We start from the raw sequence: 19,790 nt of genomic DNA on the forward strand, positions 1-19,790 counted from the left end.
TTCTCTCTCTCTCTCCCTCTCACAAACACACACACACACCTTTTTGATTTAAGTTTATTGTAGCCTACACGTGCCAAAATGAATTAGGCTTCATGGTCCAAAACTTTGACATGGTGCGCTGCCATGCAATAATGGGGAATTTGCCGTTCCATTTTGTTTCTAACTAACTCTTAGTGAATGCAACAGTTTTGTGAATTAGTTAAGCGATTCTGCTGAGAAAAGACATGATAATGCATGCCCGACCGAAACTGATACATTCCCCTAGGCATGTGTGTGACACTAGAGCGCGCAAGCGCTTACGGCTCCCAGTGACGTAGCCTATGATGGAAGAAAAACTGTTCTTTCCCACAACGTAGAGCCAAGAAGATTACTGGCGCGAGGAAGGTGAGAAAGAGAAGACAGGAGAAGAAAAAGAAGACGCTACTTCTGACTAGAAAGAAGTAGGCGACTTTGCGTCTGAAACATTAGGGAAAAAGAAGACCGCACTGGCTGCTGAATTATAGACTAACATATGCATGAAACCATAACTATGAAAGCGCGTGGGCATTTGAGCTTTACCTTTCATAGAGCGAGACCAATAGGTGACTGATCGATAGGATTACAATAGTCGCACCCGGACTAATATAGTTTTTACGCAGAAAAAGGGGACCGTCCGAAAGTCATGGAGTATAGAGCTGAAATAAAAATTAGCTAGCGTCAAAAGATTAAAGAAGACGCCAAAAAAGAAATCGCTTGGAGCAGCTGGAACCTGTTAAAGAATGGATTTTAGCTCTATTCGCAAGTTCATTACCAGATGGGTAAGTAGCCTATTGCACTGAATGACTTTCTTGGAATCCATTTGGCAGTGCCAAAACAAAAGTCTATGCGGTGTAGCCTACTATTGCCTAGTAGGCTACCAACTTTGTTGGTCTGGTGGTTGCAGCTTGACAGTTTATTCTCAACGAAACATTGTTGCGTTTCTATGAACAATTGTTGGGTTTCCGTTTCCCATGTAGCCCTTTACACTCGTACCCATTTACGGGTTGAAAATGGCAGATTTGGGCCCTAATAAGCGACTAAATTGGAACGTAGTGGCTGTACAGCAACACGCTATACATTAAGTCAGACATCTGTCTCTGCGCTTTACAGCGCTATATGGGTTTTGATGACAGCCTTTCTGAACTTGAGTACCACGCACGACAAGAAGTTGCCCCATCCCTCCCGCTAATTGGGCAACTTTTGCAAATGTTTTGTTGTCAGAGTGAGGGAAATGCTGTAAATTAAGATGACTCAATGTATTTTGAAAGATGAGACGTTGAGGATTATAGTAAATACCGCTTTGATGTCATACAAGCAAGTCCAAATGTGCACTTCACATTTCCAAATGATAAAACTCATGTCATATACATTGTCAACGTTTATGATCACTATGTTTGGTGTACAGTTACAAGATGACATGTTGTCATACCCTGGGTTGTTCTGAACAGAATGAGCCTATGCTTGTTTATTGTGAAGGAAATTCGTTGTGGCACATGCACCAGAATGCACGCATGATTCCTTTGTATGTGCACCAAAATTACGATCTATTTCTCTGAATTGCCTTGTGAAAGCTGTAAGATCGTATTTTATAACTTAGCTAGTTATGTTGGCAATAGAACAAGCTTTCAAATCATGCCCACCTGACCTAGATTGCGATTTATAACGGATCGTTTTTGGAAAGCGTAAATAACAACAGTAATTGTGTGATGGCGGGGATGCTGGGTTGTGTTCCAAAGGAAACAATTACAAGTGTGCTTGCTCTAGTTCCTCAACGGCACAGCTAGGAGAGCTAAAAAAAAGTACCTTATAGTTGAAGACTCTTCTTTGAGTCATAAAGTGCATTGAAATTGCTTAGGAACTGTGCACACTTTGGAGAAGTGTGCCGACTTGGAGACACCAGTTAGTCCTCTCACTCAAACCCTTGTAATGTTTTTGTTTTATGTTGCACCTACCCCACATTTTCCAGGAATAGTCTTATCAGGTTACTGAATGTATTCAGAGTATTTTCAGATTTCGTTATCAACAAATGTGGCGAAAAGTACAGTAAATGGAAAATGTATATAAAATCAACAGTGTAATGTTTGGATTTTTTCTTGTGTACTCACCTTTAGTCCAATAATTTTTTGACTACATTTTCTCCAAACCGTTCCCTTTCAATTGCTACAATGGTTATGCTTTAAATATTTATTCGGTACTAAACATTTAAATTTAGCCCTATCCATAAAGGCCAATTCCCACAAGTGTAAATGGTTAAATAGGCAACATCATTAAAAAATAATAATTCAGCAGAGTTTGTAATTGGTCGGTTTACACTTTTTGAATTGCACAATGTCACTATCATCTTGACTCTGTAAGGTGGAGTATGGTTTCACACTTAGAATACGGAAAGAGCAAGTCAGCTTAGTTGCATTTAAACCACCATTTAAGTCTATAGGGTTTTACAATTCAGTTTCGTTGAGCTTGGCAGAGTATTCAATTGTAGCCTATTATAATTGTGTAATTAATTTATAGCCTAGTTGCTGACAAAATAGTTTGTCGCTGTACACTACCAGTAAAAAGTTTGGACACACCTACTCATTCAAGGGTTTTTCTTTATTTTTTACATTGTAGAATAATAGTGAAGACATCCAAACTATGAAATAACACATATGGAATCATGTAGTAACCAAGAAAGTGTTAAACAAATCCAAAGAGATTCTTCAAATAGCCACCCTTTGCCTTGATGACAGCTTTGCACACTCTTGGCATTCTCACAAGGTAAGGGGGGTTTACGGGGCTATCTTCTGTAAACCCCCCTACCTTCTCACAACACAACTGATTGGCTCAAATGCATTAAGAAGGAAAGAAATTCCACAAATTAACTTCAAACAAGCCACACCTGTTAATTGAAATGCATTCCAGGTGACTACCTTATGAAGCTGGTTGAGAGAATGCCAAGAGTGTGCAAAGCTGTCATCAAGGCAAAGGGTGGCTACTTTGATGAATCTCAAATATATAAAATATATTTGGACCTTTTTGTTTACTACATGATTCCATATGTGTTATTTCATAGGTTTGATGTCTTCACTATTATTCTACAATGTAAAAATAAAGAAAAACCCTTGAATGAGTAGGTGTGTCCAAACCTTTGACTGGTACTGTACATTTTCTTCAGTCATCACCAGGAACCAGTGCTGACTGCTGATACAGCATCAATGTCACCTCATGTCTTTTTCATGAAATAGATAATGATATAAGCACACATTGGTCGGCAGAGTAGGCTACAGTCAAACTGATGCTCGCAATGACAGACGTAATTGACAGCACATGCCAAACGATCAATTCAGTATGCTTTCATTTAGGAAGAATAATGATTGAAAACTGAATCATTGACTGAAATGCAAACATAATAATAATGGAATTGAACTCACGAGGTAGAGACCCCTGGTAAGGTTCTGTAAAACAACAACAACAACCCATGAATCAAATTCAAATCAAGTTTTTTTTTTTTTTCAAGAATGCAAATATAATTTGTTTATGTGTTGCATGTTAAAAGATGTAGAAAAAAAATATTTCAAATAGCCTATGTCCATAAACCACCTGTTCATAAGTTTACATCAGAGGAGGCTGGTGGGAGGAGCAATAGAAGGACGGGCTCATTGTAATGAATGGGAATGGAATAAATGGAACCGATTCAAACATGTGGTTTCCATGCGTTTGATACATTCCATTTATTCTATTCCAGCCATTACAATGAGCCCATCCTCCTATAGCTCCTCCCACCAGCCTCCTCTGATTTACCTATAGCAAACAAACACTCCTTATGTCTTTATGACCAGGCAGGAACACATCCTATTACCACACATTAGAGCATATGACGAGCGTAGTTGTGTGGAGAATTACGTAATCCAGTGGTTTTAGGGCTCATGTGTGCTGCTGGGGAAATCAATAGGTTACAGCAGAGCCTATGGGCTGTGGGTTATCCAGTTCAGTAGAGTAATGGGTGTTTAGCACTAATCCAGAGGGCTGCTCACATGAGCCCACGAGGTCCGCTCGCATGAGCCCACGAGGTCCGAGGAATGTGGAGAAGCTAATGGGCATATTACTGACTGTAGCCAATAACTCAATAAAGGGGAAATAGTGTGGTGCTCTCAGGTGTTAAGGGGTAGCTGCCCAGGGCACACACCTGGCTCTCTGGGTTTAATATACTTACTGCTTGCAGATCTGAATTGTGGCGGAGAGAAACTTCAGTTTATAAAATGTTGTGCCTCAGTGATTATTTGTGATGGTTCACATGAAGTTGGAACACCTTAGTAACATGGCATCTTTGGCTCACAACAAAACATCAATGGACTAGTCGGGTATTTTTTTATTTTATTTAACTAGGCAAGTCAGTTACAATGACTGCCTACCCCGGCCAAACCCTCCCCTAACCCGGATGACGCTGGGCCAATTGTGCGATGCCCTATGGGACTCCAAATCACGGCCGGTTGTGATACAGCCGGGGATCGAACCAGGGTCTGTAGTGACGCCTCTAGCACTAAGATGCAGTGCCTTATACCGCTGCGCCACTCGGGAGGCCCATACGAGACATCCATGACTGTAGCCACGTGTTGAGACGTGTTTATCAGCAAACAGACGGGCTGACAGACAGACTAGTGCTCTGATTCATACAGCCTTGCTCTGCTGAGGGATGGTGGGCGGGAATTAAACAATAGCAAATAGTGATGTCGTCATGGTGATTAGCTACAAACCTACACCCATAGGACTTCATTACATAGATAACTATTGAATAACATACTGTAACTTTTGATGGGCATCAATTATATCTATTATAAAGCATTCCCATGACAGTGAGAGAGAGAGGCAAGCCATTGGATGCAGTACGCACTGGGTTAGTTAGTCACGAGGGGACTGTTTAGAGAGCGAGAGTGTAATGTGTAACGAAAAGCTCGGTCCCCCCTGAACTTTGATCTAATGCGTAGTAATGCTGTCTGGCGTTAGGAGAGGAGAGGATAGAATGGGAGAGATGAGAGGAGGATAGGAGAGACGATTAGGAGAGAGGAGAGGATAGAATGGGAGAGATGAGAGGAGGATAGGAGAGGAGAAGAGGGGAGGATCATATTCTGTTGCACATCAGACTAGATATAGATAACACACACACACACACACACACACACACAGTTATGCAAGTGTACCTTTTTTAGGTTGACAATTTCAAATTGTCATTGCCACAAAAGTGTTCAAAGACAGCACTGTAATCTTAGTACCTATCAGTTTGTTCTAAAAGATAGTCCTTGCGTGCACATCTTGACACAGAGTTAGGAACAAGGTGCCCGCTGTTCCTCTCCTGGTCATATTTGATGCATTTATCCTCTCATCATCTCCTCCTGGTCAACATGTCCTCTTCACCCCCACTCTATCTATGGCGTATTGGTGGGTTATGAAACCCAAATACTAATTCATCCATAGATCTGAAGCCGTGAGTGAAATTGCTGTTTCTTACAATGATGAGGCTCGTTATGCAGACTTTTGTTTGCGTGTATAGCACCATGTTTTTGGCTCATCCTCTGACAAGAGCTTGTTATTGATAAATACATGATTCCTTTGGGGTTATTCCTGTGCGGACCGTGGCTTTGATTTTGGAGATGTCCCCGGGGAACGTGTTCTGCCTCAGGGGAAATCAGCCAGGAATCAGGACATTATGGGGTAGCTTAGTGGGCGGCAGGTAGCTTAGTGGGTAAGAGCGTTGTGCCAGTAACCGAAAGGTCGCTGGTTCTAATCCCCGAGCCGACTAGGTGAAAAATCTGTCGATGTGCCCTTGAGCAAGGCACTTAACCCTAATTGCTCCTGTAAGTCGCTCTGGATAAGAGCGTCTGCTAAAATGACTAAAAAAATAAAATAAAAATTATCAATGATTCTGTCATCAGTCTCAGCCAATGACATCTATTCAATTGTTTGCATTCCGCAACAGCTACTCTTCCCTATTCCTGAGGGTTCACTCAAAACACAAGTACAAAAACATCCACAGAGACAGAAACATAGAAACAACAGAGGCAGTAATACATTATTCATGAACTCAAAGGTGAGAGATGAAACATCTATGCAGCAGATCGGGCGACCGCCAGACAGACAGACCGATAGACATACTGACACAACAACATAGAGACAGTAACACACTGGTCATTAGCAGTCAGGTGGGAGAGAGCCTGAAACTCTCGGCCGTGGCAGTTTTGCTGCTGACTAATCTGCTCGTTTGGACAGGAAGTCTCTCTCCTGCTGACTTCCTGTCTCCTGGGGATTAGGTTAGGAGTGGGGGAGCTCTCTCTCTCTCTCTCTCTGTCCACATAGATAGATAATCCCATTTATACTTGTCACGGGGAGCAACCTTAATGAAGCACTAGACCAATGTCATGACAAAATAAGGTCATGTTGTTGAGAGGTGATTATGAGGTGATAATTCCTGACTGCATAATGGATTTCTCCAACTGGGACAATAAGATATTGAATTCATTTGCTTTGAAAGGGAAACTGTATGAGCATGTAATGTTACCATTATGTAACTTAGCCTACACACTGTTACATTATATGTACTGTATAGCATGTTCTTAGTGTTTAATTATTAATGATAGTCAGCAATGCAGTAATACAGCACTATAGCATCTGTGTCCACTAGTGGGATATTTACACAGTGTCTACTGCCTATGTATTGTGTTGTGACTGTTGTGCTGTGTTTCTAGGGACAGAACGGGACAGGAGGGACGTTTTGGGATTAGTAGGATCTGAGCTAAACGGATAAAGAGCCAGCCCTCCTCAGGGCCATGACACCACTTGTCATTAGTAGTTAGACTTACAATCCGGTCAGGGGTTTCTACAGTTCACACAAACATTTTATGTGAGCAAAAAAATAACATTTTAGTTGTGTAAATTACATAAATTCAAAATCTGTATTGTACATTACAGTATGATGTAATATGCTTTGTCTCTTTAAAACCATTTGTCTGTGATAAAGAACAAAAGCTCATTTAATTTCCTTGATGTAGGCTTGCTGTATGAAAATACTATGCAGCTCTCATTGGACATTAGTACGTATTTCTCCTAATGACCTCACTCATAGAGTTTCGACTCAAGCTTCCCTTATTGATTTAGCTGTAGCCAGGTTAAATAGCAGCATTATGACTGTGTGAACTGTGTAATTACAGTGTTATCCCACTTCGCTGCACCCCAGTGCACTCACCCAGCAACACCCGCCCTCTGCGTCTCTCTCGCTCCAGGGTCTGTCAGCCAGGTGTTAATAACATATCATGACTTAACACCCTCATACTGTACGTGTGTCTGTCTGTTGAACAGAGCTCCTCCTTAATCCATTTAGTCTGGTTGTTCTCTTTTAAGTATCCGGTTAATTCCTTTCCTTCCAATAACAATAACATTCCACTTTCCGTTCGTTTGGTGCCAACATGGTGCCCATCGTAATTCTAGAATCTCAAAGCAAGTTGACCACCAAAACTCTGTATATCTTTGGCCCTGCCTTTAACTATGGTGCTGCTCCAGCTCCAGCAGTATTTCCAACAGTCCTGCTGAGTATTAGCCTACACAGGGAGGGCCCTATGGACCAAGAGGCTGATGATGGATGGCAGTGATTTAATGGAGCAGAAAAGGCCATATCAGGAGAGAGTGAGCCGGTGAGTGTTTGAACTTGGTAATGTTCCACGTGTTGGTTCCGGGCCCTTGGATAGGACCACTAAAGAGTGCTGATAAAGGCGGGCAGAACCCTTAATGCCGTCCCCCCTCAGAGAATCATATCTCACTACACAGCACACACTCATTCTTTATAGATCATACAGAGACAGGAACATTGATCAGGTGGATCTCAATAGTCTGAAATGGCTTTGGGCTCAATTCAGTCAAATCGGAATGACAGTACTGCTCAAAACCTGTTCCATGTGATCCAACTGAAACTGTTCTAATCTACAGGGATGTCAGGATGAAAGCAGCCCAGCACGACACATTCATACACTGAATGCAGATAGAAATGCATTGCATGGAACTGACACGACCCTCTATTCCCACGTGATAGACCACTGTGTCCATTCTACACAATACATTTCTATGTGGATGGAACGTCCAGGACCTTGTGTCCTAGAGAACAGAGCCCCTCTACCTATCCACAGCAGTGTCAGATGAGAATGAGCCAGCCTAGCACAGCAGACCGTGGTGATGTAACAGCGATGGTGGATGAGCGTTTGTCAGTTTGATAGGACCTTAGTGAAGTGAAGCGTGAAAGTCTTCTCCTTCCTCACTGTTCTAATAGGAGAGATTCTCAACTTCTAGACTTAATGAACTGTATGCTCAGCCTGGAAATACATTATGAGAGAGAGAGAGAGAGAGAGAGAGAGAGAGAGAGAGAGAGAGAGAGAGAGAGAGAGAGAGAGAGAGAGAGAGAGAGAGAGAGAGAGAGAGAGAGAGAGAGAGAGAGAGAGAGAGAGAGAGAGAGAGAGAGAGAGAGAGAGAGAGAGAGAGAGAGAGAGAGAGAGAGAGAGAGAGAGAGAGAGAGAGAGAGCTAGAGAGAGAGAGAACTTGACATTCCATTTGATCTATTAATAATGATATTCCATTCAGATTATTGATGAGCGACTAGTTACAACAGGATGTTAATCCTAATTTCCAGGATATGGTCCGTCCCCCCTCACGGTCCCCTGCTGGGATGGAAATGAGGAGCTAATGGATAAATAATTGTCTAAATTCTTGAAAAATGTACCATGACAACTTGGAGACACACTGTCTGTCCTTGGAATAAGTTGTGTGAAGGAGTGTAAGACAGAGAGGGAGAAAGAAACACAGAGAGAAAGAGAGAAAGTGAGAAAGCGGTGGAGACTGGGGGGGTGTCTTGAGTAAAAGTAAAAGAGGAAGAGATGGAGAGAGGGAGAAAGTGAAAGTGAGGGGGGAGTGGCTGAGGGCACAGGTGGCAGCTTTATTTCACGGCTGATCGGGAGCTAATGAAACACACTGAGGCGTAGTACTATTTTATCCACAGTGTCAACACCATAGGTTAGAGCCGTGGTGCAGCATACCATAATATAGTCCCTCCTGTTCCCACAATGACGACCAAGGACATCAGGGTTCATGCACCCAGCACTCTGGCCCATGTCCAGACGAGCGGAGTGGAAAATGAGTGTGTGATCCCCTTAAACACTATTTTCAGGGTTATAATGGAACGCAAAGACTAGTTTGATTAGAAGTCATGGGTTGGTTATATAGATGTCACGTTGCTGGCGTGTTTAGGCTGTGACCTCTGACTTTTCAACATTGGTTGTCGTCATAGAAAACATGTTAAACATTCATGTGATTGTTTGTCTCTGGTTTGTCTGCCGTACATAATGTACAAGCAAGGTTGTGGGAAAACTAGAACAAAGACTTCATGGTCTTCATCACTTTAGGATCTGTTCTCTACGGCAGAAAAATAGTAGTGTCAAAGTTTCATCTTCTTCGCCTCATTCCGTTTTGAAATCGAAAACACACACCATCTCCTATTAATCGAAGAGAATGACATTTTCCTAAGTTGTACCGATTTTCTAACAAGATCCTCCTATCTTTATTGTCTCTTATCATCAGAGGAAGAGCTCAGTCTCATAGAGGAAGATCACAGTCTCATAGAGGAAGATCTCAGTCTCATAGAGGAAGATCTCAGTCTCAGAAAGGAAGATCTCAGTCTCATAGAGGAAGACCTGTCTCAGAGAGGAAAGCCTCAGTGTAGACAGAGGGATTTTCTTCCCCTGGAGGACTGGGTCATTGGATCATCATGTGACCTCCCACCAGTCAGGAGGCCTGGGGTGAGATCAGACCAGGGACCAGCAGGAGCCTCAGACAGCAGCATTACACACACACGAAAAAAGGAAAGGGTGCGTCGACTGAAGCTGGTAACGAGAGAGAAGAAGGAACTGAAACGGAGTAAGGGGTCTTAGAACTAGGGGTGGAGAGTATCGGTAGCAAGCAAGAAGAGGCATAAACAAAAATAACTGGGTTAAAGGGCCTTGGAATTGGGATGAAAATGGAGCTATAGGGAAGCCTCACTGAGTGGAGAAACTATGAAGACGCTGCAACAGGTAGCCTTCACATTCCATTGGTAAAGCTCTTTTGTTTCATTGCATGATTTTTTGCAGTAGTTCTCAGTCTTTTATTCTGAATTGTGAGTTTGATTGATAGTAATGGATACAGTTTTATTGGTTTGGATAATGGATCGATGCTGCAGTGCAGTTTTGATTGAATCCGTCCCCTAAATGACACATTACAGTTTTTCTCGATTGCTAAGACACATTTCTTGAAACCTTCACCCATTTTCTCAAAACTTTAAACACAAAACCAAATCTTCAAACTACATTCACAAAACCCCTGACTCTTCTGGCAAAATCAAACAATCGCTTCAAAATCATTTAATCTGTGCTCAAAATCAAAAAATGCTTTCAGATCATACACACAGCCAGTCAATATATAAACACTACAGAGCGTTCATTAGACACTACATCAAAAAATGGAGAACACAGCGTCCAGGGCATGTGGCACGTTGGCCAATTATGTTCCTGCCTCTCCTTCTCCTCTTCGCCAGATTGAACCCTGCTTCATCTACAAAAATGTATTCATGGGGCCTTTCCATGGAATCCAATTCAAACACTCTCGATATAAAAATATATAAATAAGTAGTTTAGTAAGTGATACAGAAAGACAGACTTCTGCAATAGTGCATTTGTATGCACTCCTGATTTACATACACTACAATATAGTGCAGTTTACAGTAACAGTAGGCTAGTAGCATAGCATTGTACTGTAAGCATCAGCGCTGAAAGTGTCTGAGTGTACACTTACTTGCACATACTGAAATCGTAGATCTTTGACCCTTTCTGAGTTGCGCTCAAAGGGTACTCTGTACACTTGCTTCATGCGTACCCTGTTGCGCTGGAGGACACGGTCAATGGTAGAAAGGCTGACACTGTTGATTCCTTCAAAGTTTACATTGTGTTCAACAACTCTTTGCTGTATTTCACACAGTCGGATGGCATTGTTTTGAAGGACCGTATCAACAATGAGAACCTCTTGCTGTTGGGAGAACATAGCAGGCCTTCCTCATGTGGTAGTCTTGCAATTCTACAAAAAGGGAAAATGCACTTATACATATACATATAGTAAAAATAGTAATGGACATTACTTCTATACGTAAAATATTGTATGGTAAGATTTTATTTTATTTTTTCCCCAGTCCCCTTTCTATTGACAAAGTGATGTACTGAATCAAATGTATACAGTAAACTTTCAATGACCAAAATAAAAAGAAACAATGACCTGTTCTCTTCTCTGAATGTCCTGATTATGGTGGCCACAGAGAATCTGCTCAAATTGGGTTGTACTCTTTGTCCTGCTTCCCTCATTGTCATTCCATGAACAACAACATGGTCTATCACAGTTGCTCGAATTTCTTCTGAAATTACTGTTCTTGGTCTTGCTCTTCCTCGTCCTCGTACTCTTCCTCCTCGTCCACCACCTCTTACACGTACTCTTCCTCCTCTGCCTCTCAGATTGTTTCCATCCATTGTTGGATGGCACCTGTGCCACCTGTGCCACCTGTGCACTCTGAACTGGCTTATATTCTGTACAATTGGTTTGATCACATCATTAGGAACAAGTGTGAACAATTTGGAGTGGTTGTGTGTAAACGATGACAACTGTGTTGTAGTTGTGTTTAACTTTTGCCGCCTGTGTTTACCATTTTGTAACACAAGTGCATCACAGTGCGAAATGTGTTTTAGTGAGTGAGAATGTGTTTAGAGTTTTGCAAAAAGACTGATTGACTCGACATGGGTTTAGGCCACTGAGCATTTGGTTCAGAGAATGGGGTTTAGTGTTTTAGCAATTCAGAAAAACTGTAAAACCTTATGTAAGAATTTGCTCACAGCTCTGGTTTGTATCAGGACACACATCTCAGAGAGAGAGAGAGAGAGAGAGAGAGAGAGAGAGAGAGAGAGAGAGAGAGAGAGAGAGGGGAGAGAGAGAGAGAGAGAGAGAGAGGCAGGCAGGCAGGCAGGCAGGCAGGCAGGCAGGCAGGCAGGCAGGCAGGCAGGCAGGCAGGCAGGCAGGCAGGCAGGCAGGCAGGCAGGCAGGCAGGCAGGCAGGCAGGCAGGCAGGCAGGCAGGCAGGCAGGCAGGCAGGCAGGCAGGCAGGCAGGCAGGCAGGCAGGCAGGCAGGCAGGCAGGCAGGCAGGCAGGCAGGCAGGCAGGCAGGCAGGCAGGCAGGCAGGCAGGCAGGCAGGCAGGCAGGCAGGCAGGCAGGCAGGCAGGCAGGCAGGCAGGCAGGCAGGCAGGCAGGCAGGCAGGCAGGCAGGCAGGCAGGCAGGCAGGCGAGGCAGGCAGGCAGGCAGGCAGGCAGGCAGGCAGGCAGGCAGGCAGGCAGGCAGGCAGGCAGGCAGGCAGGCAGGCAGGCAGGCAGGCAGGCAGGCAGGCAGGCAGGCAGGCAGGCAGGCAGGCAGGCAGGCAGGCAGGCGGGCAGGCAGGCAGGCAGGCGAGGCAGGCAGGCAGGCAGGCAGGCAGGCAGGCAGGCAGGCAGGCAGGCAGGCAGGCAGGCAGGCAGGCAGGCAGGCAGGCAGGCAGGCAGGCAGGCAGGCAGGCAGGCAGGCAGGCAGGCAGGCAGGCAGGCAGGCAGGGCAGGCAGGCAGGCAGGCAGGCAGGCAGGCAGGCAGGCAGGCAGGCAGGCAGGCAGGCAGGCAGGCAGGGCAGGCAGGCAGGCAGGCAGGCAGGCAGGCAGGCAGGCAGGCAGGCAGGCAGGCAGGCAGGCAGGCAGGCAGGCAGGCAGGCAGGCAGGCAGGCAGGCAGGCAGGCAGGCAGGCAGGCAGGCAGGCAGGCAGGCAGGCAGGCAGGCAGGCAGGCAGGCAGGCAGGCAGGCAGGCAGGCAGGCAGGCAGGCAGGCAGGCGGGCAGGCAGGCAGGCAGGCAGGCAGGCAGGCAGGCAGGCGGGCAGGCAGGCGGGCAGGCAGGCAGGCAGGCAGGCAGGCAGGCAGGCAGGCAGGCAGGCAGGCAGGCAGGCAGGCAGGCAGGCAGGCAGGCAGGCAGGCAGGCAGGCAGGCAGGCAGGCAGGCAGGCAGGCAGGCAGGCAGGCAGGCAGGCAGGCAGGCAGGCAGGCAGGCAGGCAGGCAGGCAGGCAGGCAGGCAGGCAGGCAGGCAGGCAGGCAGGCAGGCAGGCAGGCAGGCAGGCAGGCAGGCAGGCAGGCAGGCAGGCAGGCAGGCAGGCAGGCTTTAGAATAATGTGGTGATGGATCTCAAATTGAATTGTCTGGGTAATAAGAACATTATCTCTTCATGCTCTGAAATGTGGTTGAGTGGATTGTGAGGACATGGAAAGTGCTGGAATGGGGGCTTTCTGAGGGCATTGTATCATCACTGACTGAAATAGACATAAATATACACTGAGTGTACAAAACATTAAGGACACCTTGCTAATATTGAGTTGCATCCCCACCTTTTGCCCACTGAACAGTCTCAATCCGTCGGGGCATGGACTCTTAAAGGTGTCAAGTGTTCCACAGGGATTGTGTCAAGCTGGCTGGATGTCCTTTGGGTGGTGGACCATTCTTGATACACACGGGAAACTGTAGAGCGTGAAAAACCCAGCAGCGTTGCAGTTCTTGACACAAACCGGTGTGCCTGGCACTTACTACCATACCACGTTCAAAGGCACTTAAATATGTTGTCTTGCCCATTCACCCTCTGAATGGCACACATACACAATCCATGTCTCAATTGTCTCAAGGCTTAAAAATCCTTCTTTAACCTGTCTCCTCCCCTTCATCTACACTGATTGAAGTATATTTAAGAAGTGACATCAATAAGGGATCATAGCTTTTACCTGGATTCACCTGGTCAGTCTATGTCATGGAAAGAGCAGGTGTCCTTGATGTTTTGTACACTCAGTGTGTGTGTGTGTGTGTGTGTGTGTGTATATCTGTGTCATATCCTGTGATCAAATATCACAGATGATCATATTCGTTGTCCACATATTGTGAGTGGGCTGAGGCACCGTAATGATACAAGTATTTCAATTCGCTTAATCGCCTAATCTGATCTCACAAAGACATTATTTTTCATCTCTTTCTTTGCGAGCTCAGTGAACTTCAGAACAGATTTCCATTGTTTCAGTATCACTTCCCTACCATGTCCTTTAGTCTCTGCGTGCTTAGAAATTCCCCAGTATAGGCCTGTAATCTGCTAAATGATCTATTTAAAGATAGCTGGCTCTTGCTGACAGCCTTTCTTTCTATCCAACGCCTGGTGAGGTGCCCACAGATCAATGGAAGCGTTTAGGAGAGAAGAGCGAGGCTGCTGTCAGGTTGATATCAGTGATCTGACTGAGAGGTTGTTATGCCTGGCTGCACCTTCAGGATCCTGCAGAGAGAGAGAGAGATGAGAGAGAGATGAGAGCGAGAGATGAGAGAGCGATGAGAGAGAGAGAGAGGTCTTTGAGTTTGGTTAAACGAGTCAGAGCTGTGACTCTGTGGTCTGTGTTGTCCCCTAGCTGGCTCCTAGCTCTATGACAGGGAGGTTCCTGACAGGTGTATACTATTTTTGGTCCTGGCTTTAGCTGTTGAATGTTTTATAGGTAGTAGGAGACTGACTGACTGGCTGACTGACTGGCTGACTGGCTGGTTGGATGACTGACTGGCTGACTGACTGGCTGACTGGCTGGTTGGATGACTGACTGGCTGACTGGCTGGTTGGCTGACTGACTGGCTGACTGACTGGCTGACTGGCTGGTTGGATGACTGACTGGCTGACTGACTGGCTGACTGACTGGTTGGATGACTGACTGGCTGACTGACTGGCTGACTGGCTGGTTGGATGACTGACTGGCTGACTGACTGGCTGACTGGCTGGTTGGATGACTGACTGGCTGACTGACTGGCTGACTGGCTGGTTGGATGACTGACTGGCTGACTGGCTGACTGGCTGGTTGGCTGACTGACTGGCTGACTGACTGGCTGACTGGCTGGTTGGATGACTGACTGGCTGACTGGCTGGTTGGCTGACTGACTGGCTGACTGACTGGCTGACTGGCTGGTTGGATGACTGACTGGCTGACTGGTTGGATGACTGACTGGCTGACTGGCTGGTTGGATGACTGACTGGCTGACTGGTTGGATGACTGACTGGCTGGTTGGATGACTGACTGGCTGACTGGCTGGTTGGATGACTGACTGGCTGACTGGTTGGATGACTGACTGGTTGGATGACTGACTGGCTGACTGCTGCTGCTAAGGTGAGGGTGTAGTGAAGCCACAGGGCCAACACACACACACACACACACACACACACACACACACACACACACACACGCCTGGCTCTAGTCTGGAGGATTAGATAACACCACAGACAGCCTTAAAGGTTCTGCATGGCCTTAAAGGTTCTGCATGGTCAATCGTCTGCAGTGGCTGTACAGCATTTACTGAGAAACTGCCTCTGCAGAAGTCAGGGCATTTATGCTTCTTGCGCTTCGCGGAGCAGAGGAGAGCTGTTGTGAAGGAAGTTGTCAAGGAAGTGAGTTTGTATTTATACAGGACCTCCCGCCCCCATCTACCGTCAACCAATCATGTCAATGCGGAGCTATACGGAGCCCTCCGTATTGTTAGAAAATGTGGGCGGCGCACGGCGATGTAACCTTCTACACTGAGACCAGAGAGACACTTACTCTGTCGCAAGGTTTTTGAACACGGCCCTGGACAAAAATATTGACAGGTCTATTTTTGGCATTTCTGTTTTGGCATCTATTATATCTGTTCTTATGGTCTATTCTATTGTGATTTGCACTTTTTATTTAATCAGGGGAGCCCAATTGAGACTAGGGTTCATTTTCAATGGTGGCCTGATGTCAAGGTGCTGATGTGGATGCGGTGGTGAAGTCAAGCGCAGGACACAGAGGAATAAGTGAAGACGACTTTACTAATCACCTCTATAGGTACACACAAATAAACGACCTCAAAAACACAAGAGGCGAAACAAATACGCGAGTGCGTAAAATCACACGACATGCCAAGGTACCGAACCTATACATTCAAGACAGGCGGACAATAACACACAAAATACAAACATAACATAGGGGAACTTATAGGTGACATAATCAATACAGAATACGAAACAGGTGCACTAACTAGACATGACAAAACAAACATCGAAAACATCAAACGGTAGTAGCTAGTACTCCGGGGACGACGAACGCCGAAGCCTGCCCGAGCAAGGAGGAGGAGCAGCCTCGGCGGCATCCGTGACACCTGAGATCACAAAGCAAAAGATAAAGAAATATAACAAGATCCAATAACATGTACACTACACCAGAACATCACCGACATCACAGCCTTCATAAACAAGTTACTATCAATCAGTCAAAACAATTGCACACCTCTGTGAAGTCATTTATCATCAGGGTTTCAAACTGCCCTTGTGGCACCAGGGAATCCAAATGTAATGAATTTTGTAAGTGATTCCAAAAATGTGGAGCGTGAAAACTAAAAGCGGATTTACCTCATTCCGTGGAGAGTTAACCAACCCTGTATCTCATTATTTTATATGTTAGCAACAAAGTTGGAAGCTTGTGTAGTTTATACAGTTTGATTTGATGGGAGTGGAGGTATAATCAAACCTCAGATCAGGTCTTAACATATTAACCCTGCTGAAAGGTCAGCTGGTCTGATCCCACCACACGGTCAGTCCCCCATCACATGACTATGGCCTGTGTGATCACATGTCTGTTTAGCCCAGAACAGAACTGCCGCTGTGGTGTAACATGAGCACTAATGTGACATGTAGATGGTCAGTCATGGGGGAGCTTTGTTAGGATTCAGATCTGTGTTCAAAGGATTCCAAAGGCTCAAATCTTTTGGCGACAACATCTAGGGTTTTTATGTGCACTTGGGTTGAGTATTGTCGGGTTGACTTGAATGGAGTTGAGTTCAGTGTTTTCCTGTCTCTGGAATGCAGTGCATCCTCTGAGTAAGGGTGTTGTGTGTGTGTGTGTGTGTGTGTGTGTGTGTGTGTGTGTGTGTGTGTGTGTGTGCGCGCGCTGTAGCTTTAGACAAAGGGGGTTTGTTTGAGGAAGTCACACAGAGACCATGTGAGTAGATGACTGCTGTGGCCGTCCTGGGATTAATGCTGCTCTCTGAAATACACTGCCTCTTAGGTCTGGAGAACGCACGGACGTACACACACACACACACACACACACACACACACAGACGATAGCTGGGGAGACAGAGCAGGAGCAGAGAGGACCAGACCTGGCACCACTCTACAGACAAACAGAGTAGCTGGGAGTCATACTGCTTATGAAGCCACACTAACACCCTGATAACCTTCATGTAACCAGAGCCTTTGTTACTCTGTACCTTTTGCACTTGACATTAGTAATGCATTGTGATGGAAATGTTCTCTGTGTGTATCCAATCGTATGTTTAGAATAATGTTGCTTTCTAATAACCTGTCTTGGTTGGGTTCATGCGAGTGCAAAGGAGTCAACCACACTATCACTGATAAGCAATTTGGCAGTACGCCCAGAACATTGCAAGGAGTATCTCAGTTTCACGGTAAGAAGCCTGGTGTGGTATCAGTCAGTCTCCTGCAGGAACCATGTGTATATGACTTGTTGGTGGAGCAGGATAAAGGGACTGAAAAGGGAACTCCTATTTAGAGTTTCATCAAACTTGTATTGAGTTTGTGAACCTCTCCGGCCGTTATAATAAAGATTGCTTCATTTACTTGACATTAGTAATGCATCATATTTTGAGGAACAGCATTTCTGTTTCCCCTCCAAGCAGTGAAACAGTGTCTGTCACAGTGTGCCATGAATCAGTATGATAATATGATCAGTCTTCTCCGCATGTAGCAGACGGCCAGACGGCAATTCATGGAAATAGATTAATTAGTCTGGTTCCATCCTGTTACACACCAATGTTTACCATGCCACACCCACACCCCTGGAGCCTGCCTGGTCCTGCCTGGTACAAAACACAGCCTTGGGAACGCTCAGCTCTGGGTGGACTGACTTATAGCCCTGGGAATGGACAAGTCAGCCTCTACAATAACACAGGGCCTGGGATGCTGGGACTTAGGTGTTGCTGTTTCCTATCACTCTGTGCTCTTCTCATTCCCTACTGACTACAGTATCCCTGACTAGAGGGATAGAGGTATAACACTTGCCTACCACAAATGAGATGTTTACTGCTAACCCCAATCAGCTGAGCAGATCCCAGAAAACGCTATGAGCAGCAAACACAATAATTTATCACTGTGGGTTTCCCATGTGATACCTCAAGATGGCTACGATATCATCTTGTGCCATGGTCTCTGTGTGTGTGTGTCTGTGTATCCTGGAACTAAAGGAGGAAGTGAGAAGATGGTGTAGTGAAGGCCCAGGAAGTGTGGGCTAGTATAGCCTCTGTCCTAACATTTTACATTTTAGTCATTTAGCAGACGCTTTTATCCAGAGCGACTTACAGTTAGTGAGTGCATACATTTTCATACTGGCCCCCTGTGGGAAACGAACCCACAACCCTGGCGTTGCAAGCGCCATGCTCTACCAACTGAGCTACAGGGGACTACTGTACCTGTACTAACCTCTGTAGCATGGAGGAAGGAGTTTATTAACAGGGAGATTCAGCAGCCGGCCTGTACTGAGCCTAACAGCAGACTACTGTATGACACCATGCATGGAGCTGTCCTGTACTGAGCCTAACAGCAGACTACTGTATGACACCATGCATGGAGCTGTCCTGTACTGAGCCTAACAGCAGACTACTGTATGACACCATGCATGGAGCTGTCCTGCACTGAGCCTAACAGCAGACTACTGTATGACACCATGCATGGAGCTGTCCTGTACTGAGCCTAACAGCAGACTACTGTATGACACCATGCATGGAGCTGTCCTGTACTGAGCCTAACAGCAGACTACTGTATGACACCATGCATGGAGCTGTCCTGTACTGAGCCTAACAGCAGACTACTGTATGACACCATGCATGGAGCTGTCCTGTACTGAGCCTAACAGCAGACTACTGTATGACACCATGCATGGAGCTGTCCTGTACTGAGCCTAACAGCAGACTACTGTATGACACCATGCATGGAGCTGTCCTGTACTGAGCCTAACAGCAGACTACTGTATGACACCATGAATGGAGCTGTCCTGTACTGAGCCTAACAGCAGACTACTGTATGACACCATGCATGGAGCTGTCCTGCACTGAGCCTAACAGCAGACTACTGTATGACACCATGCATGGAGCTGTCCTGTACTGAGCCTAACAGCAGACTACTGTATGACACCATGCATGGAGCTGTCCTGCACTGAGCCTAACAGCAGACTACCGTATGACACCATGCATGGAGCTGTCCTGTACTGAGCCTAACAGCAGACTACCGTATGACACCATGCATGGAGCTGTCCTGTACTGAGCCTAACAGCAGACTACCGTATGACACCATGCATGGAGCTGTCCTGTACTGAGCCTAACAGCAGACTACCGTATGACACCATGCATGGAGCTGTCCTGTACTGAGCCTAACAGCAGACTACTGTATGACACCATGCATGGAGCTGTCCTGTACTGAGCCTAACAGCAGACTACTGTATGACACCATGCATGGAGCTGTCCTGTACTGAGCCTAACAGCAGACTACTGTATGACACCATGCATGGAGCTGTCCTGTACTGAGCCTAACAGCAGACTACTGTATGACACCATGCATGGAGCTGTCCTGTACTGAG

At 45.8% G+C, this 19,790-nt stretch overlaps 1 protein-coding gene across 9 annotated transcripts in view; it reads left to right on the plus strand.

The window, feature by feature from the left end:
- Positions 1–370: 370 nt before the first annotated feature.
- The window catches only part of atp11a (ATPase phospholipid transporting 11A), a 75,622-nt gene continuing 56,202 nt past the window's right edge, over positions 371–19,790 (plus strand). For all 9 annotated transcript variants that reach the window (XR_006657132.1, XM_045205638.1, XM_045205640.1 and 6 more), the window contains exon 1: positions 371–797. Coding sequence is in view for 8 of the 9 variants with exons in the window: in XM_045205638.1 (XP_045061573.1) it covers positions 759–797 (39 nt within the window). In the remaining variant the exon portion in view is untranslated. The remainder of the gene's footprint in view (positions 798–19,790) is intronic.

This window comes from Coregonus clupeaformis, chromosome 20 (genome assembly GCF_020615455.1).
Source record: "Coregonus clupeaformis isolate EN_2021a chromosome 20, ASM2061545v1, whole genome shotgun sequence".
Classification (NCBI taxonomy): Eukaryota; Metazoa; Chordata; class Actinopteri; order Salmoniformes; family Salmonidae; genus Coregonus; species Coregonus clupeaformis.